The sequence below is a fragment of the Neodiprion lecontei genome, chromosome 3, assembly GCF_021901455.1.
Source record: "Neodiprion lecontei isolate iyNeoLeco1 chromosome 3, iyNeoLeco1.1, whole genome shotgun sequence".
NCBI lineage: Eukaryota > Metazoa > Arthropoda > Insecta > Hymenoptera > Diprionidae > Neodiprion > Neodiprion lecontei.
The window spans coordinates 23,438,464-23,462,795 of record NC_060262.1 but is presented as its reverse complement, the minus strand read 5'-3'; the positions used below and the strand labels follow the sequence as shown (position 1 = coordinate 23,462,795).

Genomic DNA, 24,332 nt, shown 5'->3' with positions numbered 1-24,332 from the left:
ACTTAGATTCTTGTAACGTCATACACTGGATGGATACATTACTAAGTAAATGTACAATCATCTGAAGATATGACATAATTTTATTATATAGGGAGTATTCTACGTCAAATTCGAAAGTCGGTTTCCCTGACCCATTCTGATTGCCCTTTCACACAATCAAAGTAAATATTGAAAGGATGAACTTTGAATTTTTTCAGATATTTTCGACACATGATTTCTTCACACCTCATCCAATAAATTGATTTCAACAATGTTTTGATTTTTCGCGCCTATGTAGCTTAACACCTAAACGACATTTGAAAAAAGTTCCTTCACAAAAATTTTAGGTTCTCTTGTGAACTTCTCGAGAGTGTTTTATCGGATTTTTCATACCCCGTTTCAGTGTAGGTTGTAATACAAAATGCGTGCAAATTATTCGTAAGTGTAACGTGCCCCAATCGTATGCGCTACAATTTATACGCAGCGTGCCTTCTTCAATGCGAAAGTTTGTCTGAAAATTTCGTAGTCGGCGTTGCAGCGGTTCAGAAGATATATCAACAAATATTCACACAGTAACGAAAATTCGGTTCAAAGTACGCGGTGCCGCAAGCTATTTGCTCACCCTGCGCGTGGCATTGCTGCGCACTCGAGCGCGATCTTCAATTGTTACGCGTGTTGTTTATAACAGTTGACGGCTTTTTCTTGAGGAGTTCACTTCAGTCTATCATTTATTACGATTCCTGACACGATATGTGCCTTCCGTACTGCAGGACAATACTTCTTAAGCATATTCATCCAAGGTAAGAATTCAACGATGTATCGCGCATCGTAATACCGACTGAACTATGGAATATAAGACAATTTTGAGATTCGATATATGTATTTTTTTTATTTCTTGGTTCACTCGGAAGTATAAACATTGTTCTCAAGCATAACGTTGATTTATTCAGTCTATTTTAGTTTATGAAAAAACAAATAATTAAAAAACATCGGATATTTATATTTATTTTAAAATGACCAAAATAACGGACGCCCTAAGCCGCCATAAGATATACCTGTGTCCCCATGATTAATATTAGGTATTAAGACTGATAGTTTACTCCAACCCGGGTTCGGATCGAGTTTACATCGAGTCGGGTTTTTCGACAATCACGAAATCTTCGGGTAGTCCGAAATTTCCGAGTATCCAAAATTTTACGCGAACCAACCCGAAGAATTTCAGCTTACTCGCAGACCCCTAAAGACTGACAATAGTAATACACGAGAAACGATTGGACTTACGGACTCCTTATAAATATCATCTATTTCTGCAAGCGACGACCCCAGATCCACCCCTGATCAACATTCCTATTAAAAAGTAATATGCGGGTGACAATTGCGCGGATAGTGTCCAAACACCGTACGTGACGAAAATGAATATGCGAATATTGTATTAAAACCACGGACGTAATTGTAACTAGCATTAAATGGCTCAACGGGTTACATGAAGCATTCTCCATCAACGCCATCAACTCAGCCACTTTTCTTCTTATCCTCTCGGATCTTTTCCATAATTGGTTACATAGGGTTATATAGTAATACTACTATACATATAACCAATTATGGAACAGATCCGAGAGGATGAAAAAAAAAAGTGGGCTGAGTTGGTGAAGAACACCTCACACCTGAGTCCGAGGTTATCACCTGTTATCGCTGCGGTTCGGTACCGTAAGTGTCGAGTAGCGTTGACTGAAGATATCCAATTCGACACTACGCGCTACGGCGGCGGGTACATCCCGTTAGGTACCAAGACTTTCCGTGCAGACGTTGAAGATGTCGCCACAGATTTCACCTCAGAGAAGAAACCAGTTTCGAGCGGGAACGCCAAGGAAATGTGTCCTAGAAACGTCACGCCTGTCGGTTTGCCAGCAGGTATGCCATAGTGCGTGCAATGCCCGATCAGTTACTTCGACGCGTGTGTAATAAAAACAGAACTAATATCTGTCACATTTCCGCGCGCAAGATTGTACCTATCCTCGTTAGAATTTCAGTTCTATCTCAAGTAACACGGGAGGAACGCGAAAGAGAGGCGAAGGAAAAAAGAGAAACAAGGAAAAAGAAAGGAAAGGAATCGGGGCCAAGGTGACATCGAATTAAATTCACCGGCCGTGGCTGGAGTTCAAGATTACCAATGCTCGGAGAGACGCTTTCCGTCCCCTTGGTCCACGACATGGAGTCTTGTCGCACCGCGGCTGAGGCTAGAACCGCGTGGCTGCAACCAGTTTAGCTCGTGTAGGCCAGCAGGACTCGGCAAGTTCGCACATCGCGAGGAACAGCTGCACCGCATCCTGACGTCGCTGGCATTGCCATCACATTCGTAGCGTTCCCTTCCTGGAGTACGAATGCGCGTGTGTGACATTTACGCCATACTCGATTCTTCGACTTTTACGCTAATCGAGAAACCCCGCTCCGCGGTTTTACGCGCTTAATAACAAGCGGAAATAGCGTCGCGATAGGAACTGTGCGTCGTAATACCTCACGTGTATATTATACGTACCTGTAACGCGACTCCAGTGCACGCAGTTTCGTTATAGTGGTGAATCCAGAACGACGTATTTGAATACTGGTACATCTCGGTGTTTTCACAAGTCACTTGGCATGCTTTGAATGATCCACAGCTCAGAGACTGCACGGTGAGATATATTAACTGTAGGTTTACTTATATTTGCCGTCGTACAAGTCGTCTCATCGTATTCCATACGTCGTGCAAAGTTTCATCATTTCAGCAATGTTTCGGAAATTTGAATTTCTAAACTTACGAACGTCCCAGCAGCACGAACAGTTAAAGTCTCGTAATGCTTCGGAACGCATTTAACAACTTACTCACAATCAGTCGTGTGCAAAGACTTGCCGTTTCATCATTCGTAACATTCACTTGCGTTACGAAGGATATAGATTTTTGTTGATCTGCATCCAATTACGATTGTCGCTTAATCGAGCCTTGTCTAGAATGACTTTTTGGAGTTAAATCTGTACTGTCGAATTTATATATGCATGTTTACGTCTGAGGCCCACTAATAATACGGTGTTTATAATATTGATGCGTGCCTTTTTTTATCGCAAAATCAAAACTCCTAGTGGCCGATAACGGTGCCTGATCAATACAAGCATCGCATTTCTGAAAAACTTTAGCCGTATGACAAATGAATTTAGCATGCCGGTAAGATTTCTTAAACCATTCAACTTTCTTCTCAGAGTGGAATTTGCGAAACCTTTATGAATGTTACCAGTAAACAATTCTGATCGTGAGACCGTTCTTCAGCTTCGAAAATGCAGAACTCCACGTGTTGAAACTAATAACAAGGTGTCAGCATCATCTGAAGAAGAAGTCTAGAAATTAAACACGACAATCGTTGTATAATATCGCAGTATTGATCAGCTTAACGAAAGAAAGATTCTGCTTTATGAGATTGAATAATTTTTATCACCGTTGAGGCACCGACTGACAACGAGGTCAATGACATGTTTTCGATTTTTTCAATATTCACCAGATTTGGTTCGCTGAATGACTGAAAAAGGGCTATGAAAGGGCGAACACCGGTGAAAATATACAATGAATCGCACGTATGTACGTTATCTATCTCCTGGAGATGCAAGCAGGTTTTATTAGGGGAAATTAAGGGTGCCCTGGTCGATTTCGGCGTTGTCGTATATATCTCGAAATATAAAAAGTCCACGTATTTCAAGCGCGAAAAAGGGCTTAACAGCCCCATTATATACGAAATTCTGAACAAAAACACTCCCAACACATTTTCCTTTGAGGCAGAAATAAAGAAATGTCACGGTTTCTACAAAATCACAATAGGGCGAGTGTACCAATGAACGAACGTTTAAGCTCATTGTCAGTTTTATGAAAGGATTTCTTTTTACTGGGCGATTGTGGCCTGATAAAACCAATACTATTCGATACAATATGTCCTTAATATTTGGATTGTCTAGTTGAGACATAGTATTCGAACAAAGTATTTAAAACAAAAATATATTTAAAGTAAAAATAGCCATTTCACCAGTAATTGAACGCTCTAGCCCAATCAATGAACAGACTCTTTCCCAGGAATTGAACAGGCCTATTCACCAAATAAACATCGAGATCCAGTGGATGGATAGTATAAAATAGATATTTATTTGACAAAATTTCACACATAAAAAAGTGACAAGAATTATTACGAACTATAATCATTGATTTAGTAAATAGGGAAGGCCAGGGTGAAACAGAACTCGAGAATGAAACGGTTTTCTCTAATTATTTACTAACAGTCTGGAATTTTAGACCACACATAGTTCCTAATTCGACGAGTAGGAAGGATTATTTAACGAAGAACCTTTGAAAAACTAGGTACAATAAGACAGGAACGAATGAATGAATGAATAAATAAATTAATATAGGATTGAATTTTCATAACTGATACCGCAAAATAAGACCAAAAAATATTGGTACTTATTCTCTATGCCGTCGCACTTTGTACCTACTCTGTGTTATTTGCTAGATATCTTGACTACCTTGAACCGAAAATAATTAAATTTTAATATATATTAGTATTATCAGAATCGGTATGTACATTCAAATAACAAGATCTCACAATCAAATCTGGCCTCGTTCATTTACTCGAAGTGGGGATTGCAATGAATGAACGCCGCCGTTCCGTGTCGTTCATTTATCGGAATTCCCCATACCAGTGATTGAACGACACAGTTCTTTCTTGGCAAAAGAGCGATTGTCAGAACAAATAAGCGAACACTGTCACTTTGAGCCTATTTTGAGCATTTTTACGTACCGTAAAAATTATACAAAACTAGGGTTGCAGCATATTACGATAAACAGGAAGCGATATCATGCCTTATTGGACATTTCTTAAGCGTATAATATATCCTAAACATCTAAGGGGGAAGCAGCCATGCTTAGTATTCTTATCACTTCCTCACATTGAGGCACACACGCTTTTCGAACACGAATTATCACACTATTTCAAGACCGATGTGAACATCTCCTTCCAGTAGAAAAAATTCCGTAAACAAAAGATGACACGAATACATTATTTTTTCAAGGAAACAGTGGCAACGCCGTTCATTTACTGGTACACTAATCCTAGTAAACTCGTAGGATTCATGCCATTTCTTTATTTCTGCGCCAAATGAAGATGCAATGGAGTGTTTTTCTTCAGAATTGTGTATAAAATGGGGCTGTTAGGCCCTTTTCCGCGTTTGACGCACGTGTACTTCGATATTTGGAGATATATAAGTCAGCGTGGAAATCGATCGGGGCATCCCCTTAAAGAGTTTGCGAAATCAGCACTGGTCAAGTAAAATTTTGCGACAGGCCCAAAACAATAACTGACGACATGCTTGCTATATGAGCTATACGAGCTAGGCGAGAAAATAGATTCGGTTATAAATGTATGGAGACATAATCTCGATAAACTTTGATCAAGCTAACCACGTGCAAGTCGCTACGACAACTAACTATTTGGGTCTTCGACATATACAGGTTGTTTTGAACTTTTTTAAATCAAAATATTGGATTATAACTGATAGTTGGACGAAGAAGGAGCGAGGAGGCGGGGTGGGGGAGTTATCGGAATTAGCTAATACTCGTCAAACTGGCTATCAAGGTGGTACAGAAATCAAGTAAATAAAATACGTTAAATGTATTACTATATAGCGGATATACTATTCAATAATGGAAACTTTATTGCGCGCTAACTTGAAGTTTCGATCGACAAGTCTTTCAACGGCAAACGAAATTGCGGATCAACGGAGTATTTATTGTCAGTCATAGCATAGCAAAACTGTTCGTACATCACGAAAAATCCGAGTTATCCCGCCGATTGGCATGAATGGATGGAGTTGTAGCGTGTTATATTTTGAAGACTGAACTCCTTCAAAAATCGTTGTAATATTATGAAACAGTGCTTTCTTACTTAATTTATCGTTACGAGAAAGCTACTAATTTCAACCTCGTAATAAATTCCGAAAAATGTCTAAAGTCGTATTGTAATATAACACTGATCATACAGTGTTCAAATAATCATCGCTATAACACTTACGATTATTATGTTCTTTATTGGTACTATTATTATTAAGTATTTCAGTTCTTATCTTCTGAAATGCCGGGAAAATTTTCCGCCAATAGAAATTACAACGGTGAAATGTTTCTTTTTGGAATCCCTTTTCATTTTTTTAAAACGATTAATGACTTCCAGAATTCTTGGTCTGGTCGTAGGCAATTCATGTAAAAAAGCTTAGACCTTTTACCCATCCCTTCGTTGTCTTTTTTAGAATCACGCAGAAATTTTGGTCCACCATAATCCCGTTATATACTGTCACGTGACAGCTCGTTTTACTGTGGGGCTAGATGGTGGATTTCAGCTGTCAGTGACACAGAGTCAACCTCGTTACGTATTATACATATATCTTGGACAGGTTGGACACGTTAAACTCCTCATTACATGCTACTTACTAATTATTCATGCACAGATACGGTTAAGATTTTGTGTATATCAGGGCCGGAAATTCTAGAAATTCTTAAAGCGGAGTTTAATTGGCAGGGGGCAGAAAGAGGTAGGCATAATATTTCAAAATGTATTTTGTTCACAATTAGGTCGCAAATGTATGAAATCGGTTTTCGAATGAAGTATTTTCTCGTAAGAATATTTCTCTGAAAAATGACTCGGAAAATTTTATTATGACGGATCGCGTATAGAGTTCTGCACATAAGTTTTCCGAAGTTTTCCAAAGAATTCTTGTCGAGTTTTGTTCTGACCGTTTATCAATAGCTTTGGTAAATTCCACATTTATTATTTAGCCTATCGACAGGCTGTACATACGGCTGAATTTTTATACGAACTTTTATATGATAATGGAAATGTACTCGATTTCAATATTGACTAATATATCTCTAAATATCTGATAGACGTCGAAACCGAGTAGAGCGTCTGCTTGAGTATAATGCCAATAACCTACCACGCAAAATAATGATGACAAAAAACGTATGACAAATCTTGAAGACAGAGCTCAGAAAAAAGCTTTAATTAGCCACACGAGAGATGAGTCAGAAAGGATGCAAAAAAATATGCAGAATAAAAAAAAATTTTAATGGGAGCAGATTTCTCCACGTCCACGTATTTGGTTCCCTGTAATGTCAAGAGTGAATACAATTAAGACTGGTGAGAATTCACGAAGTTAGAGTGATAGTAATGCGAACGATAGAAACATTTGGAAAAATGTCGATACTGCAACTTCGCGATGAGTTTTCCTTAAAAAAATTTGCGAAACAGCGATTGCTCTTCAACTTTAACCTGACAAAACGTCGATAATAGTCATAAAATTGACAAAAGGTGCGAGGGATATGATGAGGCGTTGTGATTATTGTGAAAAAGATGCCATTTCCTGGCATACGTACGTAGATGTTAACAGTTGAAATGCTAAGTTCACACGGGTAAACCGAAGTCAAAAGCAACGTGCCAGAAGCAAAGCAAAATCAAACAACTTTTTGTCCTAGGGTCACCGCATGTCACGGAAAAAGATAATACTAGATTAACCGTAAATTGACATGCCATAAACAGATAGTTAATACCTCGATATACACGTCAGATATTCAGATTTTTGCGAAAAATTTTACATCCAGTGCCGATCTTTCCTGTATACGCAAAAGAAAACGAAGACATCAGGACGGATGATTGACCCATGAATCGTTATCTATTTCGTGAAGCAATTAACAAAATCACAAACTCCACTTTGGATCACAATTTAGTATAATTCTACTCTCTAAAAAATTACGAAGTCCTTTCGCTTGAAGCTTGTACAAAAGATGGCTTTGTAATCCCGAAATGTAAAGTTATCCGTCACATCACACTAATGTTATATTTCACGTATGTGCAACCATTTGGTTAGCACACGCCGACAAAGAAGTCAAGCAGTGCTTTTTCTTGCGACTTAATTTACAAATATTGATATTTCGAACTAAAAACTTATTTTTATCAAAGTAAATATATAGCCTATGCTACTCAGGGATAGTTTAGATTTTTATTGGTGCAAGATTTTTTAAATCGGTTCAGTAGCTCCAGAGGTTATCCCTTACATACAAACGCACAAACTTTACTTCTTTTTAATATTAGTGTAGATTGAAGTCGATGACAACGATTTTTATTTATTTTCGTCAATCCTTCTTATTCACAATCACTGATTTCGGAGACATAATATCGATCATATATATGATGTAATTGCACGCTTGTAAGTCAAGTATGCTATCGAGTTAGACTGAGAGATAAAAACGTACGAAAAACTTGACATCCCTGTTGAGGAAACGAATTTTGCCTCTGAGGACCGCGGAATTAATAGAATTGTTCGACACGTGGAATTTCAATTTTTAAGGTAGAATATTTCCAACCACACCTCAAGTCGTATCCATATTGACCGAAGTTCTGTAATTCATAAGAAACACTTCCAATCTAAACTAATTATTTATGAACGAAATTTTCACGACGAGTTTTTCAGTCAACTTGCGCACGGTATACGTCGAAACTACAGACAAAATTGACTGAGTGTTTTCAGCGATATTATATATATATATATTAGGATGAAGGGTGATAAAAACATTTAACCTCTTACATTGGCTATAGACACCGAGTTTATAGAGACCATAATATCAGTCGACGCGTTTCACGTACGCTGATAAAAATATGTTATCGACTCTATCAGATGTGTTTTTCTATTTAGTACGAAGGTAATATTCTTTATTGACCCAATTCTATATCAGTTGATTCAGCTAAATATCAATTCAAGTCAACCGTTTGTTAATTCTATCAACCATGATATTTACATGGATCATTTAATTGTTACGTCGAGACTACATGGAAAACCACAACGATAACATTTTTTCTGAATGTTTCAATTTAAAGTCTAACAGGGCTATCCATGCCATTCAATATCTTACCTGTCATCAATCTTTACAGAAATCCAAAACCTCAAAAATATGCATGAACATTTACCGTCATCAAATAAACCCGAGGATGTTTGGTTTTAAAATAAATCTAAGTGATTTTACACGATTTACACTAACTACGCGATTTCTAAAGAGTTCCGAATTACCTGTAAAATTATAATCATACGTGTTCTTTTGTCAAATACTTTCAATTTCTTTATGATCAATTTAAAGGTCCGAGTCCGACAATGGAATTGCCACGACTTCCTCTGGACATCGTCGTGTCTCCACTTGTTCTATCCCGGCGTGGAGGAGTAACAATATCCCAACACATTCTACGGATATTTCTCTCGGTGAGTTGATTACCATTTACTACTCTTCCGTTCTCGTTTTACGTAGCATAAACACGAATACATTTTTAGTCAAAAAAACGCAAGGATGTTTCGTAATATTCAGAATTATTAGTTTGCTTCTTCTCTGTCTCTCCGTTAAGCGACTTTCGATGTTACCGCACTTGCCTTGATTGAGTGCCTCAAGTATTCTTGAGGCAGGCACGGCAGAAACTGAAATTAAACCAAAGACACGTGATCTCGATATTTAACAGTCCAGGTACAGGTTCTCTCAAGGTATGAGCGCGTACACAATAATTAGGGGCCTCAAATCACGCACGCACGCACGTTACTGCAAGGGCACGTGCGTGCGTCTTAGATTTAGTTTGGTCAGTTCGTTCTGGCAATCAGGTCAAGGCTGCAGTTATGTACTTGAGACTTGAACATTACTATCTGCGAATCTCCTTCCAGGTGGCTCAAACTCGAGGCCATTCATTGACAATGAGAGACATTGATAATCCAGAGACGGATGATAATAATAGCAGACGTGTAACTCGGTTCTTTGAGACAGTGGAATTGATTTAATAATATTAGCACTGTGGTAAGAACACGAGTTTCAACTTTCCAACTACGATGGACGCACTTTGCAAAACTTCAAATTGCTTACTTCCATAAGAAACAGGTTTCGGGGGGGAATAACAGCTATTTTGATCTATAGTTGTAAAGTCGGCTTATGCATAAACCAGCTGGAAGAGCAATGAAATGCGCGATTATAATTCGTCTGAATTAATACGAAAAGAAAGTGACTGATAAGGATGAGTAGAAAGAGAAGAAGAACGTAGGAAGTGGCGGAACGTCAAGCGTAGATTGGAGAAAAAGGAATAATTGTTGGACAGATATATCTCCTCGAGGCCGCCGTGGTTGTAAACTGACAAGTTCGAACTGTTTGATAGCATTTTTGAGCGTAGCTATTACCAAGGACCCGTAATAAACATTCGGAGCTTTCGCCATTTCTGACGTAAGAGCACGCCACAAGGACTTGGTAGCGGCGTCGAGGAAGTGAGATGGAAAAAAACAAATACATTGTTGAATTCTCTTCGTACTCTTTGACATACATAGATTCATGCTCAACATTGCGCGTGTGCGTACGTATGTATAATAATGTGTGTGCACTGCATGCTCGAACTTCGACGAATGGAAATTAGATCACGAGTTTCAGCATCGAGTATGTTCCATATTCTTGGTATCCTCAACAGAGAAATCAAAAATGAATCAACAACCAATCTGTAGCGCTGTCTATGGCAAGTAATTCATAGGGAGCTTACGGTGAAACATTTTATGACGCCTATACTTTACCTACAATTTTGCATGAGAGTCTTCCTGGCGCCATTTCATAAGTCGAATATGACGGACTTAATTGCATTCCCTTTAAGAGGGGACCTTCATCATGAACATGAACATGTCACAACGGAATTTCTTGATAACAACCTCGGTTTTATTACAGAAATCAATTGGCCTTTTGATATAGATAAAATTTTGTGGAAGTCAGCATTTCTAAGAACCTTGACAGTGCCGCTTGTACAACTATTCCTTAAGTTAACCAAACTTTCATTGTACACGTTGGTATTTGCATAGTGACCTTACTACTTAGTGCATCATAAATGTATAATAAAAGGCTCAACAGAAAACCATTAGTATAAGATCTATTCAAGGTTTGAGAACACATTCGTAATCGGGAATACTTGAGTGTATAGCGTTTTTGGGTGATTGAAGCGATACGAAAAATGATCAACTTGGGACGTTTAATGTAATAATACTTTCTCTGAACAACGAGACCAAGAGAACGTTGGTTTGTTCGCTGAATTCGATCGATTTTCGTCGCGTGTACACGGAGCTTGCGGCTATATAATTTCACGCGCAAATCACCACCCCGGACTGCTGCGGCTTGTGACTCCGTAGGCCTGCTGCATTCAATAGAAAAGTTATTTTTGAACAGCAGGCGTAAACGTGGCGAGGTTAGACGGAAATCCGGGTTCAGGCGCGTGAAGTAGGATCAATATTTCAAGCAGGAATCCCTGGAGCCCGAAATCAATGGTGTTTCCGACAAGGTGTTAAATTCACATCGGGAATGGTCTCTCTTGTTATATCTCGAAGTAATTATTGCCGCACTTCAACCTCGACAGAGAAGTTCCTGTCCAGCTGTTGCATCCTTTATTAAAGGCGCAATTAATCACATCTAGACTAAACCTGTTCTCGTCTTCGATATCATCCAGGCTCAAAGAACAACCAGCTTGACCGCTTTGATTCAGTTACCTTGACATTAATTTTATACAGTATTTATGCAATTCAAAATAAGACTCGTAAAAAGCTTCGCTCGTTTGGAATCAAGAGAATGACGGTCAGCGTTTACAAATGAGTGGCGTCAGGTACATATGCGACTGAAGGTGTCGCTTGATACTTTTGGACATTACTCAACGCTCCTTACGATGATCGTCATTTCTGATGTCTAGTATACCGTCCGTGATAAACTATAGGTGACTTTATTTCCGATATCTTTGTGTCCAATATACGCGAGACTTGATTTTTACTGCCCTACGGAAAAAGTCTATTGACTTTACCAAACGTTGGATTTTCCCACTTATAACGGGATCGAGAATCGTTTAAAGCGCATCGGTGAAACCCAGAAACGCCACTGGAGTATTTTCTATCTTCGGGAAATGTAGGCAATGTATAGTTTCCCTAAATCGGGAGTTACATACGTGTTTAAATATACGTGAAGGTTTCAGCGGAAGACCAATTCGAGAATCGATCCTATTCTGCTTTTCGAATACATTATGAAATTATAAAGATTAGATTATATCTGCTCGATGTACCTACCATTGAGGGACGAATGGAACAGATGTTCTTGTAAGTGCGCCTGTGCATACGGTATGCATGTGGGGCACGGACAGTTTTTATCATCGGGTTCTTCCCGTCTGACAATCTCATAACTAACACTGTACCGTGATGATATATTTAGTGTCGCAAATACCGCAGGCAAATGTGAACTGTCCTAAACCAGCTGAAGTTTTGAGGTCTGTCACGACCTTGAAGAGACTTACACCCTGCCATTGTGGAGAGATCTCCGGTTCCATCGAATGGCTCGGGCATCCAACCGAAACCGCAGGACCTTCTCTTGTTGTACCGCCAGAACCGAAACTACTCTAACAAACCTGAACCCATATTTGGCTTGTCAGTCAGCTTTGACTCTGGGAACTTTTGCATCCTGTGTAGAGCTACGAGGAAAGGTCTTCTGGTTAGACTGCCGGACCCCAAAGGGTGATGAAAATTTTTCCACCCACGTACCTCTGTGGTTAACGTCCGGTGCTAACTCTGACACCATCTGAATCCTTGAGCCAATACCGCGTTTGGCTCAGAACCAATTGCAAAAAGTGTTTTGCTCGGGCACTGTTCAAAAATGGACTCAAGTTGAAACCGATTATATTTTAGAAAATAGTCTCTGCGTCAAATAACTGTTTGTTAGAGAATTTGTAGTTTGATATATCGAAAATCGTTCGCGATTGTGCAGCTCACAATCTGTATACGTCTGCATCGGTTCTTTTTACATTGAGTGCATTATTGGAATTTTTTGTTGCATACCACTAAGCTACGCTTTCACACTCGAAGACGTGCTTTTTTTCTCTCTGATCGCACATCTTTCTCGAAAAATATTTTCTTCAAATTCATCAAGATTTCGAATTACTTCTCCGAACTGATATCGCTAACTGATATGCGATTTTTGTTGAAGAAGTTTGCAGCCTTTTCATAATTGTCTTGATTTCGTTAAAACTGTACGAATTTCGATTTAGGCTTTTCTTTTATTCGTACCCTCGATTAGTGACAGTTGCAGGTCCTCCATTTCTGGATGGAATGATTGTAGTATTGTTAGTTCTATATTTGGTAAACTAGTACATGCATTTATGCTGAATTGCTATCCATATCGAATATTTTTTATACCTACAACAAATGCAAAGAATTTGGAAACACCGAGAAAAACAATCGTATTGTTGCGGCTGATATTGACATTCTGCAGGAATCCAACGTGCAACAGCTCATCGAAAAGTCTATAATCCCAATTCGCCTGCTAGCTCTAGTTCAGGATTGTTATAACATGCTAAATTTACGAGAAATAGATTCCGATAGGCTCTGTAGCAAGCTATTGAATTTCGAGTCACTCAAAACTACCATAATCGGGTGCAACGATACAAACGTTCTCGTTATGGGTACCTTCATATGCTTTTGCCACCGCACCGAGAGAAATTTCTAGTTGTGGTTACTATACAGTCCTCGAATATCTTAAATTTTTACCATAACCGACAAATACAGTTTTGGGTGCAAGATGAAAATTAGTTTTTTAGCTGTGACCAAAAATTCTGGTATGTATTTGTTTTGATCATTAACACTCGTAATACATTTTCTTGTAACTACATATAATTGCGATAATTTGATATCGACCGCCGCAATAATAAATTTGTCTTGAAGGGACCAGCATAGCGGCTTTAAAAAAACGGACCGTTTAAAATTGACTTATTTGTAATTACACGTCATTTCACTTAAAATAAGTGGTGAAAAAAAACTTTGTGCCGTGAGGGTTTTTCCTTCCACACCGATGGCCCAATTCACCCTTTCGATGCTTCATATTATTTAATAAATTTGTTTTCATCGTACGAATGTGCAATGTAAACATGTGCAATGAAAAAAAAATCAACCAACTTATATGCAAATTAGAGAACTATTTTTTGGAAAATTAAGGCAACTGATCATAATTGCTCTGACGATTTGTTATTTTCGAGACTTTTCATTGAAACGACGACGAATGGTTCTTTGAAGAATATGTGGCATCGATAGAATGAATTGGGCTATCAGCGTGGAAAAATCCTTACGACAAAAATTTTTTTCACCCATGTTATTAATTTTGAATAAAAAAGAAATCGATTTTGGACTATGCTAAATTTTTTGAAAGCCGCTTCACTGGTCCTCCGAAGGTATTACTATGCTGCAAAATTTAGTACACTAAACAAACTGCTCCTATACTTCAATAACCAGAAAATGTAGCAGTGACAACTATAATCACACTAAATAGTTACTTGTTCTCCAAATTTTCTTGTCTGTTAGAACAACATTGAAACCGTCGTTGTAACGATATACATTACACCAGAATTTTCTAGTATAACATTATTTTCGTTGCGACCTTTTCGAAAAATAAATTATCCCCTATAATTCAACCTAACCTGACGTCAAAAATTCCCGAAATCACCAGTATTATCTTCCGCGGATTTTCCACGGTTTGGATTATGTTCCGACCCCGCCGGATGTTTTTTGGTGTCTTTCGGTACCTCCGAACAGACACTTTAAAGGTCTACGAGACGGTTTCATCGATCGGAAACTGGGTAGCTTGGTCCGACGTTAGTTGGCGCTGAGGGCGTAGCTGCACCATCCCCGCGTATCGGTTCCGTTTCGCGGTAACCGCGTAGGGACGTTGCGATGCGAGACGATCCGACGGACGTCCATTGTCGGTGTCGCTATAGACACATTCCCGGATAGCCTAGTACGACGCCGTCGTTGCATTCGGAACGATCCTCTCTCCTCATGATACCGTACTCCACGTGTCTGTGTTTCCGAGGGCGTCGCGACTCCCGTCGCTGGGTCGTCGTCAACGACAACCTCTGTCCCCTGCCGGTAAGTCACACCACCAATCAACAAACGCAACTACAAATCAAAACGAGATAAACCAGCGTGTTTACAGGTCCCCCCTCCCCCTTTCTTGTATAAAAAAAAAAAATAACAAACGGAAAACAATCGGCAACTTGCGCCGTTTGAGATACCCGAGATCGTAATACTCCGAAAAGATGGTTCTACAATTGATTTCAGATCAGTGTAGCCATAACAACCTAACCTAACCTGTAACTACCCTCGTAAGTAGGATATTGACCCTTACAAGTCGTCTATAGGTGGGTGTGCGGTATTCTACGCACATCCGTTGGCTCTTTTTTTTTTACCTTGTGACGGGTTGGTACCTCCGACTTTGTTTCTGAAGTATTTTGCTATGCGTGAATTTTTTTTCGGTTCGTCAGTTTCGGAACCCAGATGGATACGAACCTATGCTATCGCTTTGTATCTTCACGTAGGTACATATATGTAGTTCTGCGTTATCGTGCTGCGTAAAACGATTTTTTATCTGGAGTAGCTACAGGACTTGGCTCAAATCTACCAGAAATATCGTTGACATATATTTTTTTCACGGAAGGTATGTGCGATGATCGTTTATTCGTCAATTGATGGATGGTACGATATTCGAATCAGCTGCTACACACCCTGTGTCTGCAATCAAATTTACGTATAACATACCGAATGAAAGGGTGTGTCACACGAAATGGTAATGCGCGGAGTATGAATAGTGTCAATGCATTGGTCACCCTTCCAAGTGCAATTAGGGACCATTCTTTCTGATTGCATCTACTTTTTTCTCCAACGTAATCGGCACAAATCAGAGCTGCTTTTATTTTCCTTCATTTTGGAAGAGCCGGTAAGGGTTGGAAATTTACCAATTAAAAAAGTTCGGTGTTTGTGGGGGACTTGATTGAACTCGTTGTATTTTCCGAAAAGCGAAGAACAAACGGTTTTGATAAGACATTATCGCATTTTTGTTTCGAGTCCAATGCAATGCCACGTACACACGTTTTGAACAGAAAGAAGACATTGTGAATGTATTGACTGATTTAGTGGAATATTGTTTGAAGTCTTATTGCGATCGTGAAACTTGTGAAAATTTACTTCCTCAAATTTGCTTGGAAATCTGAATTGCAAAAAGTCGTGTGACCTTCTACAATCGATTTTGTTGTGAGGCAAAATTTTCAAATCGTTGCGACACGAATCACCATCTAAACAATTATATGCCGTTGGTAGCTGTTGGCAAATTATTTTTTAGGATGTCTTCAAAACTCAGCAAGTTTGAAATTCCGATGAGCACGTGGTCACGTGAACAATTTAGGAACATTTACGAGAATCCATTTCATTATTTCGTAGAACATCGATTTTTATTTCAAATTTCGTTGTGATGTGGTCGTTCTGATGTTAGAAAGTGCGCTGCGGTCAGCCAGGACTGATGAATTATCGTATGAATTGATAATTGAATAATTTGCAAAATAAAACCTCAAAGCTCGTTGCGTAGTGGAATAAATTCATACAAAATCCTTCAATAGCGTGATCACTTTGCGAAAAATTTCAAATCGATTAAAAGTTTTAAGAGAAAATTACCTTGATTCTCAGAAATACTTCCAAATCGGCGATGTAACACCATGCTCAACACACCTCAAATCGAAACAGAGTAATCTCTGGAATAGAATATCATTACATGCACATATATTACCATATCAACTGTATTTTTGTGCAACTGTACAAGCTGGCATACAGGTACATTATATAATTAATAATAGCTGGCTAAATGATTTGGACCATTCCGATTATCTTGCTTTAGTGTGAATACGCATCTTGGTACCTTTGATACTGTGGAGTTCAGATCGTTATTGAGTCTCGTGAATTACCGTACAAATTATATGGTTGTTCTATTCGGTTTAGTCGCATCCTTGGCAAGGGTTCTGAGGTACTTTAAAATTATCAGTATCATGCTGAAAACATTGGGTGGTACTCTGAATACACTTTAATAATTAGTAACAACTTCAATATTTTTAGACGTGACTTTACTTCCGATATGATATTAATTTTTGTGGCCCAAAGTGGGATTAGAACGAATATGGACAAACTAAGGAAAGAGCAGAGTGGCGAGTAAGTCTCCCTTTGTTACGCACAGAATCGTGAATGACAATCATGGCCAGAATTTGTCTTAAGAATGAGGGCACAGTAGCGGAACTTTTTAAGTCACCGAAGTATATAAAAGATAAACTCAAGTGGTTTAACTTCGCCAAATTAATTCGCCGCGAGGCTTCGTTACGTCTTTTACAATGATCTCCCTCCCGGCCAAGTTTTGTGCGCTACGGGCTTCGTGCTGAAGGCAGTCGGAAGATACGAAAATGCCACAAAAACGACGAAAAGAATTTTCCTTGCCTCATAATTGCGTCGCTCATGTTGCACGTCAAATCTGTATTGACCCGGACACCGTCGTCGAGCATTATACGTACACGTACGAAGATGTCCGAGGCATCTGCCTCTTCACGAGCGCGTTCCTTCTTTGACACTAAATGAACGGTAAGATGACATCGACCCCGACCACGTACGCGCGGTTATACGAGGTCGAGGATCTCGTCTCGCCTTGCAGATTAATGTAATATTTTGACGATTCGTCCTGTCGCTCATACGCAGTGCAGTGAGCAAGTGCCGGTGCGTTAATTAAGAACGATTCGGTGGACCGTTGGATCAAAAGATTGGAAAATAGAAAAATGACACGTAAAAAATGTCTGTCTATGTTTATTGGGCCAATGATAGAAATGAATCTGATTATAAGCACATTTGGAAAAGCAAGCTATAATATCAACAAATAAGTCCGCAAAAGCGCATGCGCGGAGTACAGGAAAGACCATTTTTCACTCCTACGAGTTGAAGAAATTGTCTTTCACATGGTGATGTGAACTTAGAAAAGATGTAAAAAGCTTCGTTGAACTTATGTAGGAGTTTCTATAAATCAATGAATCCACAAGCAATATTAAATCTTAAACCTGATGAATTCGGATTTTCGGTTTCTTTGTCGGTATTACATTTAATAATATTACATTTAATGATTTCACCTGTCGTTTGTGAGGATTTTCAAGAGACTTAATTTCTTTCAAGTTCAAGGTTCCGATCATCTGATCATACTTTCACAATACTACCCTGGCTAAATTAATATCGCAAACGCGAATACGGAATCGATTTGATAGTGGAATTTCTTGTTGAAGTAAGTCGTAAAATACAACGTGCACTGTGGTGCACTGATTTTTAATGAAAGTCATGACGATATGTACAAACAGTACGTATCACCCTACTTCCCAGGCTTAACACCCAATACAGTTCATGATTACTTAAATTTTATAGAGTTATTACGAGAGATTACTTAACGAATAATTTTACTCTGACCAGGTGATTTCTCACGATTTCTAAGATTCCATATGATTTCTCATCATTTTTAAGATCACAAAGAGACTTCTATAATCCTAAATAATTTCAGTGTGATTTCGGAGCTTACGAAATCATTTCGAATGATATTGACACCATGATCCCTTGAGCGAAACATACATCCCTTGGTCATACATTTATCTTCGTTCGGTGTAACAGCTTGTAACAGCTGTTGACGTACGTGCAGAATGTCGATATGCGTGTTGAGTGACGGGAAATGAAACGAAATTGAGATAAAACCATATCGACATGTCGATGCATAAATGGGGAAATTTTCAGATCGATCGGATAGTATTGAAACAAACGTGACTTTTGTTCGTAATTCGAAACCGTAACTAATTGAGGGCCACACGTCGTAGGTATGTGTTCTCATGTGGGTAGAGCTACATTTGTTATTATTGACCGAAAGTTTTAATTATACGCGGATCGCTGTGTGTGCATACGAGATGAAATCTCCCCATCTTGTTACTGCCCCGATATACGTGCTATTGATGTTTACTTTGCCGGAGTATTTTACGTGATACCTACAAATACATTGTTCGTGCGTATCTTCGTCGTGTAGGTTGTATAGAGTACATATCCCCGGCCCAATTAATTGACTTGTCCCGGCCACATTTCGCCCAGATTATCGCAATTTTTCATTCAACGATCAAACAGTGCTAATTGTTGTTGGGGAGACTTTTACTCTACTGTAACAAGGAGTACATTTATCCCGCTTAATTTTGCTGCCTTGTCAGTACTCGTATACCTTGTCTAATATACAAAACTTACTCATCGAATTGTTTTACTTATGAAAGTATTTCACAGACATTCCAAGATTTATTCGCATCGGGAGTTTTCTGTGAAACTTGCCAATTAACGCTAGCAGATAAGCAGCTCAAGCTGTGTTTTCAAATATACGAATAAAAAACGGTGCTTCGGCTGACTGTTTGCTAGAAAATAGTTTCCCAGTATGTACTGATATATATATATATATATATACACACACACACACACACACACATATATTATATAGTATATATGTATATATATATATATACACACATATATTATATAGTATATATGTATATATGTATATATGTATAAAGGAAACCTTTTTTTCCTTTATTTACATTTTCCTTTAAATATGAATATTGGCATGAATAACGATAGAGAAAATTGGTTTCAGGTTGCTATAATTTATGATTTTCCATAAAAACGAGACATATTCGGTGTATTTCTTGTAGAATTATCTAATTGTTTAAAAATTTTTATTTTTTCTTACTGCGAATATCATGCCTTAATTATTTGTTTCAGTGAAAAGTGGAATAATTTATACGAAACCAATTTCATCTCTTGCAGATCATAATTGTGTCACCCATTTTTTGACATTCACAATGAGATCCAGAACCACTTCGAAACAAGTTTTGTTCTACGTAGAAATCCATAAAATCAGTTGTTTGCAACACGTGATTGGTTGACACGTGATTGGTAACGCAATGTTTACATATTTGGATTGTAATTAGTCAGGAATCGTTTAAATAATTAGTACAATTATAGAACGCTTCTGGCCCTCTTACGAGATCGTACCTTGCGTTTTGGCCATTTCAATGTGCATAAATTATCGGTGAGATACTTTAATTATTACCGGAATCGCCGTAATGATATGTTGAAAATGCATATGTGTATAGACTGGCATTGCGAACGGATTGTGCAAATTTAATGGCTACACTGAACAAAGATTTGCTCTATTATTCCTGGAATATAGCCATTACTCGAATTACGTGAATTGCTGAAGTTTTACACCGAATAATAACAGTCTCTCTTGTTTATATCTGTGTAGTGAAATGTATCGAAGTGTGAACGAATCGTTCAATGTAGTATATAAAGCTCATGCAGTTCTTTCAAGAAGTTAAGAATAAAAGACATCGTGGTGAATTCTTGCCACTCGAAAATCATTGTTAGTCCTACGTAAGCTCGTTATGTCAATTGTTCACGGATAAAATTCATAATAAATTGCACGAAGTGAAAAATTTATCACAATTATGCGTTGTTTTCAACGTAAAAAGAATTCTTCAACATTTACATTCTCTTGCCGATTTTATTATCAGTATACGTACCGAGAGACACCGGTGAAACTTAGCAGATTGAGTGCCCAATTGCGTGTGTCCGAGCTTTATCAGATTTTTCGCGCAGGCTGGCCACCTCAAGCCTCGGCTGTTAAACGCGACTTATGACGGTTAGGTAGGTGATGCGAATCTTTTAGGATAAACATGGAGACATCAAATAGTAAATGTAGTAGTAAACTTTTATTGTTAACTGACTGATGATTGATTACTGCTATGAGTCTGGGAGTTGCGTTGTGAATTTCAAAAAGTGTCCAAGAAATACTGACTCCATTATAACATTTTCCACATTTCTGCATGTTACGCGTAACAAATGCTGAATTCAAAATCGGTTCAGAATTCAACCGTCAGTTTTCTTTAATACCTCTACTTAATGTATAATATATATGTACAAACTACAGTAGCTTATAGAGTACCGACGTTTCTGTGGGACGGGTGAAAAATTAAGTTTCTCAACATCGCGTAAGTGCAAAGTATATCTCATGTGAATCCGTTCACCATGAAGCTGAACTGATTTGAACAGCGATGGATAAAAAATTAACAACACAGTTCACTGCCCGTAGAAAATAAAAACTGGTCAAGTAGTGATAGTCGGAAAAAAATTGAATTTAATCATACAAACAGCACCGAGAAAGGAACAACTAACAATAGTTTTTTCTCTTTAATGATTCCAGCGCATTGATCGGAAAAAGTCCGGAAATTATAATTTTGAACGAAAAAAACAAGTCCTTGTTCAGACGAAACCATGTTTTGTGTCATTGCGTAACGTTAGATGTACAGAAAAATTTATGACGAGGTCGTAATTATTCATAAAATAAAAAGTACTTCACGTTTTCGCTGAGTTCAGGCACCGGTCTATACTCACTGGAGCATTGAATGCTGAAAAGTCGATATTTCAATTCATAGGCTAGTTTAAAGATCGCTGTTTGTTCAACGATAATTCGCGCCGATCGTTATTGCAAAATTCTGAAAATCTTGGAACGAAATACGTCCTGTTTTGTGTTGCCCAACATTTTCTCATCTCGACCATAGTCGCACGAATCATTACAGCTTTACAAATACTCATTACTAGGGTAAGAAATTTTCTCCGGAAATTAATACATCTCACGATTACTTAATTAATACAGTTATTCTTACATGCTAGAAATTTTTGTAATTTCGAAATCACCCTACAGGCATTCTTTGCCACAGAAACCCTGATTTTTCACTCGTCTGTTTGAGATCCGGGACAGTAATTAATGAAGCTCATACTTGCCTGTCTAATACAGAAGTTCTGCTACACGCAGGCAGCGTTAGGGCTCGCAGTGAAAAAAATATACACTTTTTCCCCCTCTCTTTTGGCTGTAGGGTTCGTATTTATTTTTGGAAAAATTGTCACTCAGAACCTGATGTTGGAATTCTTCGGCTGTTACGTAAATACGCGTGCAGAGTACCGCAGACACGAAACGCCTCCGTTTCTTCGAGATCTTATACGGATATTCCCTCGGGTGGATGCATCATCTCTCACCGCTTTTATAAAATTTCGTATTTATTAGACTCTTAATCTGTTCAATGAACACATTCATGACTAAAATCGGACTTTGAGCAAGTTTTGGCAAGAAATTTTGGAAACATCGTAAACTTTATAGTTTGAAAATCAGATATCATGTACCATTATTAGACATAACTTCGGATTACACGTAATAAATATGGCCACAATTGGTACCTAAAGCGATCAAACATCTACCCTATATATCAGTACAGCTACGTTCGAATCGAATGTAACCAAAACTTCTCCGTTCAAAGTATCTACTGGATAATTGTGCATCGCATACTGTTAGGTGTTGAACTTTCAGGCCATTGCGACGTCAATCGCTACAACAGGACGACAACTTTGAGCTTTCATCCTGTAGATAAAACTTTACAGAGACAGGGTAGTACCGATACCTTTGTCTTCCCGCATAGTCTGATTATACAATAAAGTACTTAGTGGACTCACTGAGAACTAATTTCCTTGTCGCTGTTCTCCGCAGCATGTCATTCGAGTTTTTTGCGGCAACGAAACTCATTAAGTGTCACTTATACTAGCTACACACTAACCGCTCGATAGATATTGGCGATTATTTCGTCTCAAAGGGTCGGACGATCAATACACTGCCCCCACCTTATCTTCTCGGCTCATCGAAAACTACACAACTTTTCTCATCCACATAGGTAGATATATCTGGTCTATTGCTCACCAGATCAGAGTATGTACTGCAGGGATACCTTGCCCGTTTCTCAATCGAATTTCTATCATCCGACACATCGTGCGTGACTGAAGTTGACGAGGAAACTGACAACTTTCGAAATTCCTCAATGCGCTTCGGAGTTTCGGTAAACGAAAATATAGAGTATCCCAGAACTGAGTACACAAAATTATAGGGGCAATAGATGGGCTTGAGTTCGGTAAATTAACTTCCAGAACGTGTGATCTCTGAAGTCGCGTTTGCGAGATATGACTGGTTGGAAAATCCCTCTAATTGTAAGCTTCGTCACACTGGAGGCATCGGTTAAGAGCAGTGTTGGGTACCACGAATTACTTTGTGTAATTAATTAATTAAAAATTACTAATTATATTACATAGGTAGATAAAAAGGATGATTTTTTTTTATGGGAAAGTAAACCGATTTTTCCTCATCTTCACTTCACGCGTACCAATAGAGCAAAATTAAAATCCTGCATCGGTACTGGAATCAAACTAATACCTACGAATTAAAAGTTTTGGTATGAAGTTTCGTGAACAGTAACTTGCGTGTACTTTGCATTTTGTAAATTCTACCATCGTTTCAGTACGTAATTTCCACGTCAAGCAATGTCAGTCCTTTTCCGTGCTGCAGCGATAGACGAGAATAGAAAAATTCTTTCTCTTGTTCAATCGTTTCGAAAACTTTAAATCGCCGAGCTAAAATTCGATTGAAAAAAGTAATTGGATTCCAAGTGTTTATTGCCCTGCGGCACGACCTGCAGGGCGGTCCCGAGTGATTTCCAACGGTCGAATTCCAATCCACCATCAGTATCTACCGTCAAAGCTGCACGAAATGCACAAATTCAATTGCACCCACGCAACGTAGGATGAGTAAAAAAAAATACCCGAGTACCGCACAGTTAAGTCTGATGCGTTACAAAGGGCTTGGCATAGCTGGCAATCCATGAATTTTAACTATAGAATAGTGGATGCACCTGCCAGGTGCACATGGCTACTTTTATTTGCTCTGATTGATCGTAATGTGGAAACGCTCCAATTTGCAATTCGACTGGTGAAAAATATGTTAATGCAGTCTAAACTTAATATTTTTCACCAATGTTTAACCAATCAAGGATTTTGCTATTCACTTACAGTTCATTACTCACAAGATAAGTATCGAATTCTTGAAAAGTAAAGCCTCTATCGGTTATGGACAAGCGTATCGGTACAAATTCCATGGAGTCTGGCAGGTTTGTTAACCAAAAAATATGACAGTGAACGATATGTACGTAGGTGTAGGTCTCGTCGGTGTTCCTCAAGGGAGCTTTGGACTGATCTCGGCGGCATAATAAACGTCATTCATGTGCGTGGCTTCATCTCCTCGTCCCATTCATATTACCATACCGATTTCCTTATTCTTCCAGTAAATCATCCATCCGAGGAGGAGAAGCTTGCGGGGTAGATGATTAAAATTCGAGTGCATATTCAGCCCAGATTTCAGAGTTCAGAGTTCCGACGAAGCACTCCAAGGGCTTCCTCAGCTATAGTCCGTAGCTACAGGCTTTAATACCAACACAAAACTGGTCAACTGAAACCGACGAACGGAA

At 38.6% G+C, this 24,332-nt stretch overlaps 1 protein-coding gene across 2 annotated transcripts in view; it reads left to right on the top strand.

The window, feature by feature from the left end:
• Positions 1–1,847: 1,847 nt before the first annotated feature.
• Positions 1,848–24,332, top strand: part of LOC107226321 — a 138,632-nt gene continuing 116,147 nt past the window's right edge. Inside the window, exons 1-2 of one of the 2 annotated variants that reach the window (XM_046733337.1) lie at positions 1,848–2,651; positions 9,173–9,291. In XM_046733337.1, coding sequence (XP_046589293.1) covers positions 9,187–9,291 — 105 coding nt within the window. In that variant the 5' untranslated portion in view covers positions 1,848–2,651; positions 9,173–9,186. Of the gene's footprint in view, positions 2,652–9,172; positions 9,292–24,332 lie in introns of those variants that run through there. The other variant, XM_046733339.1, reaches the window with a different exon arrangement.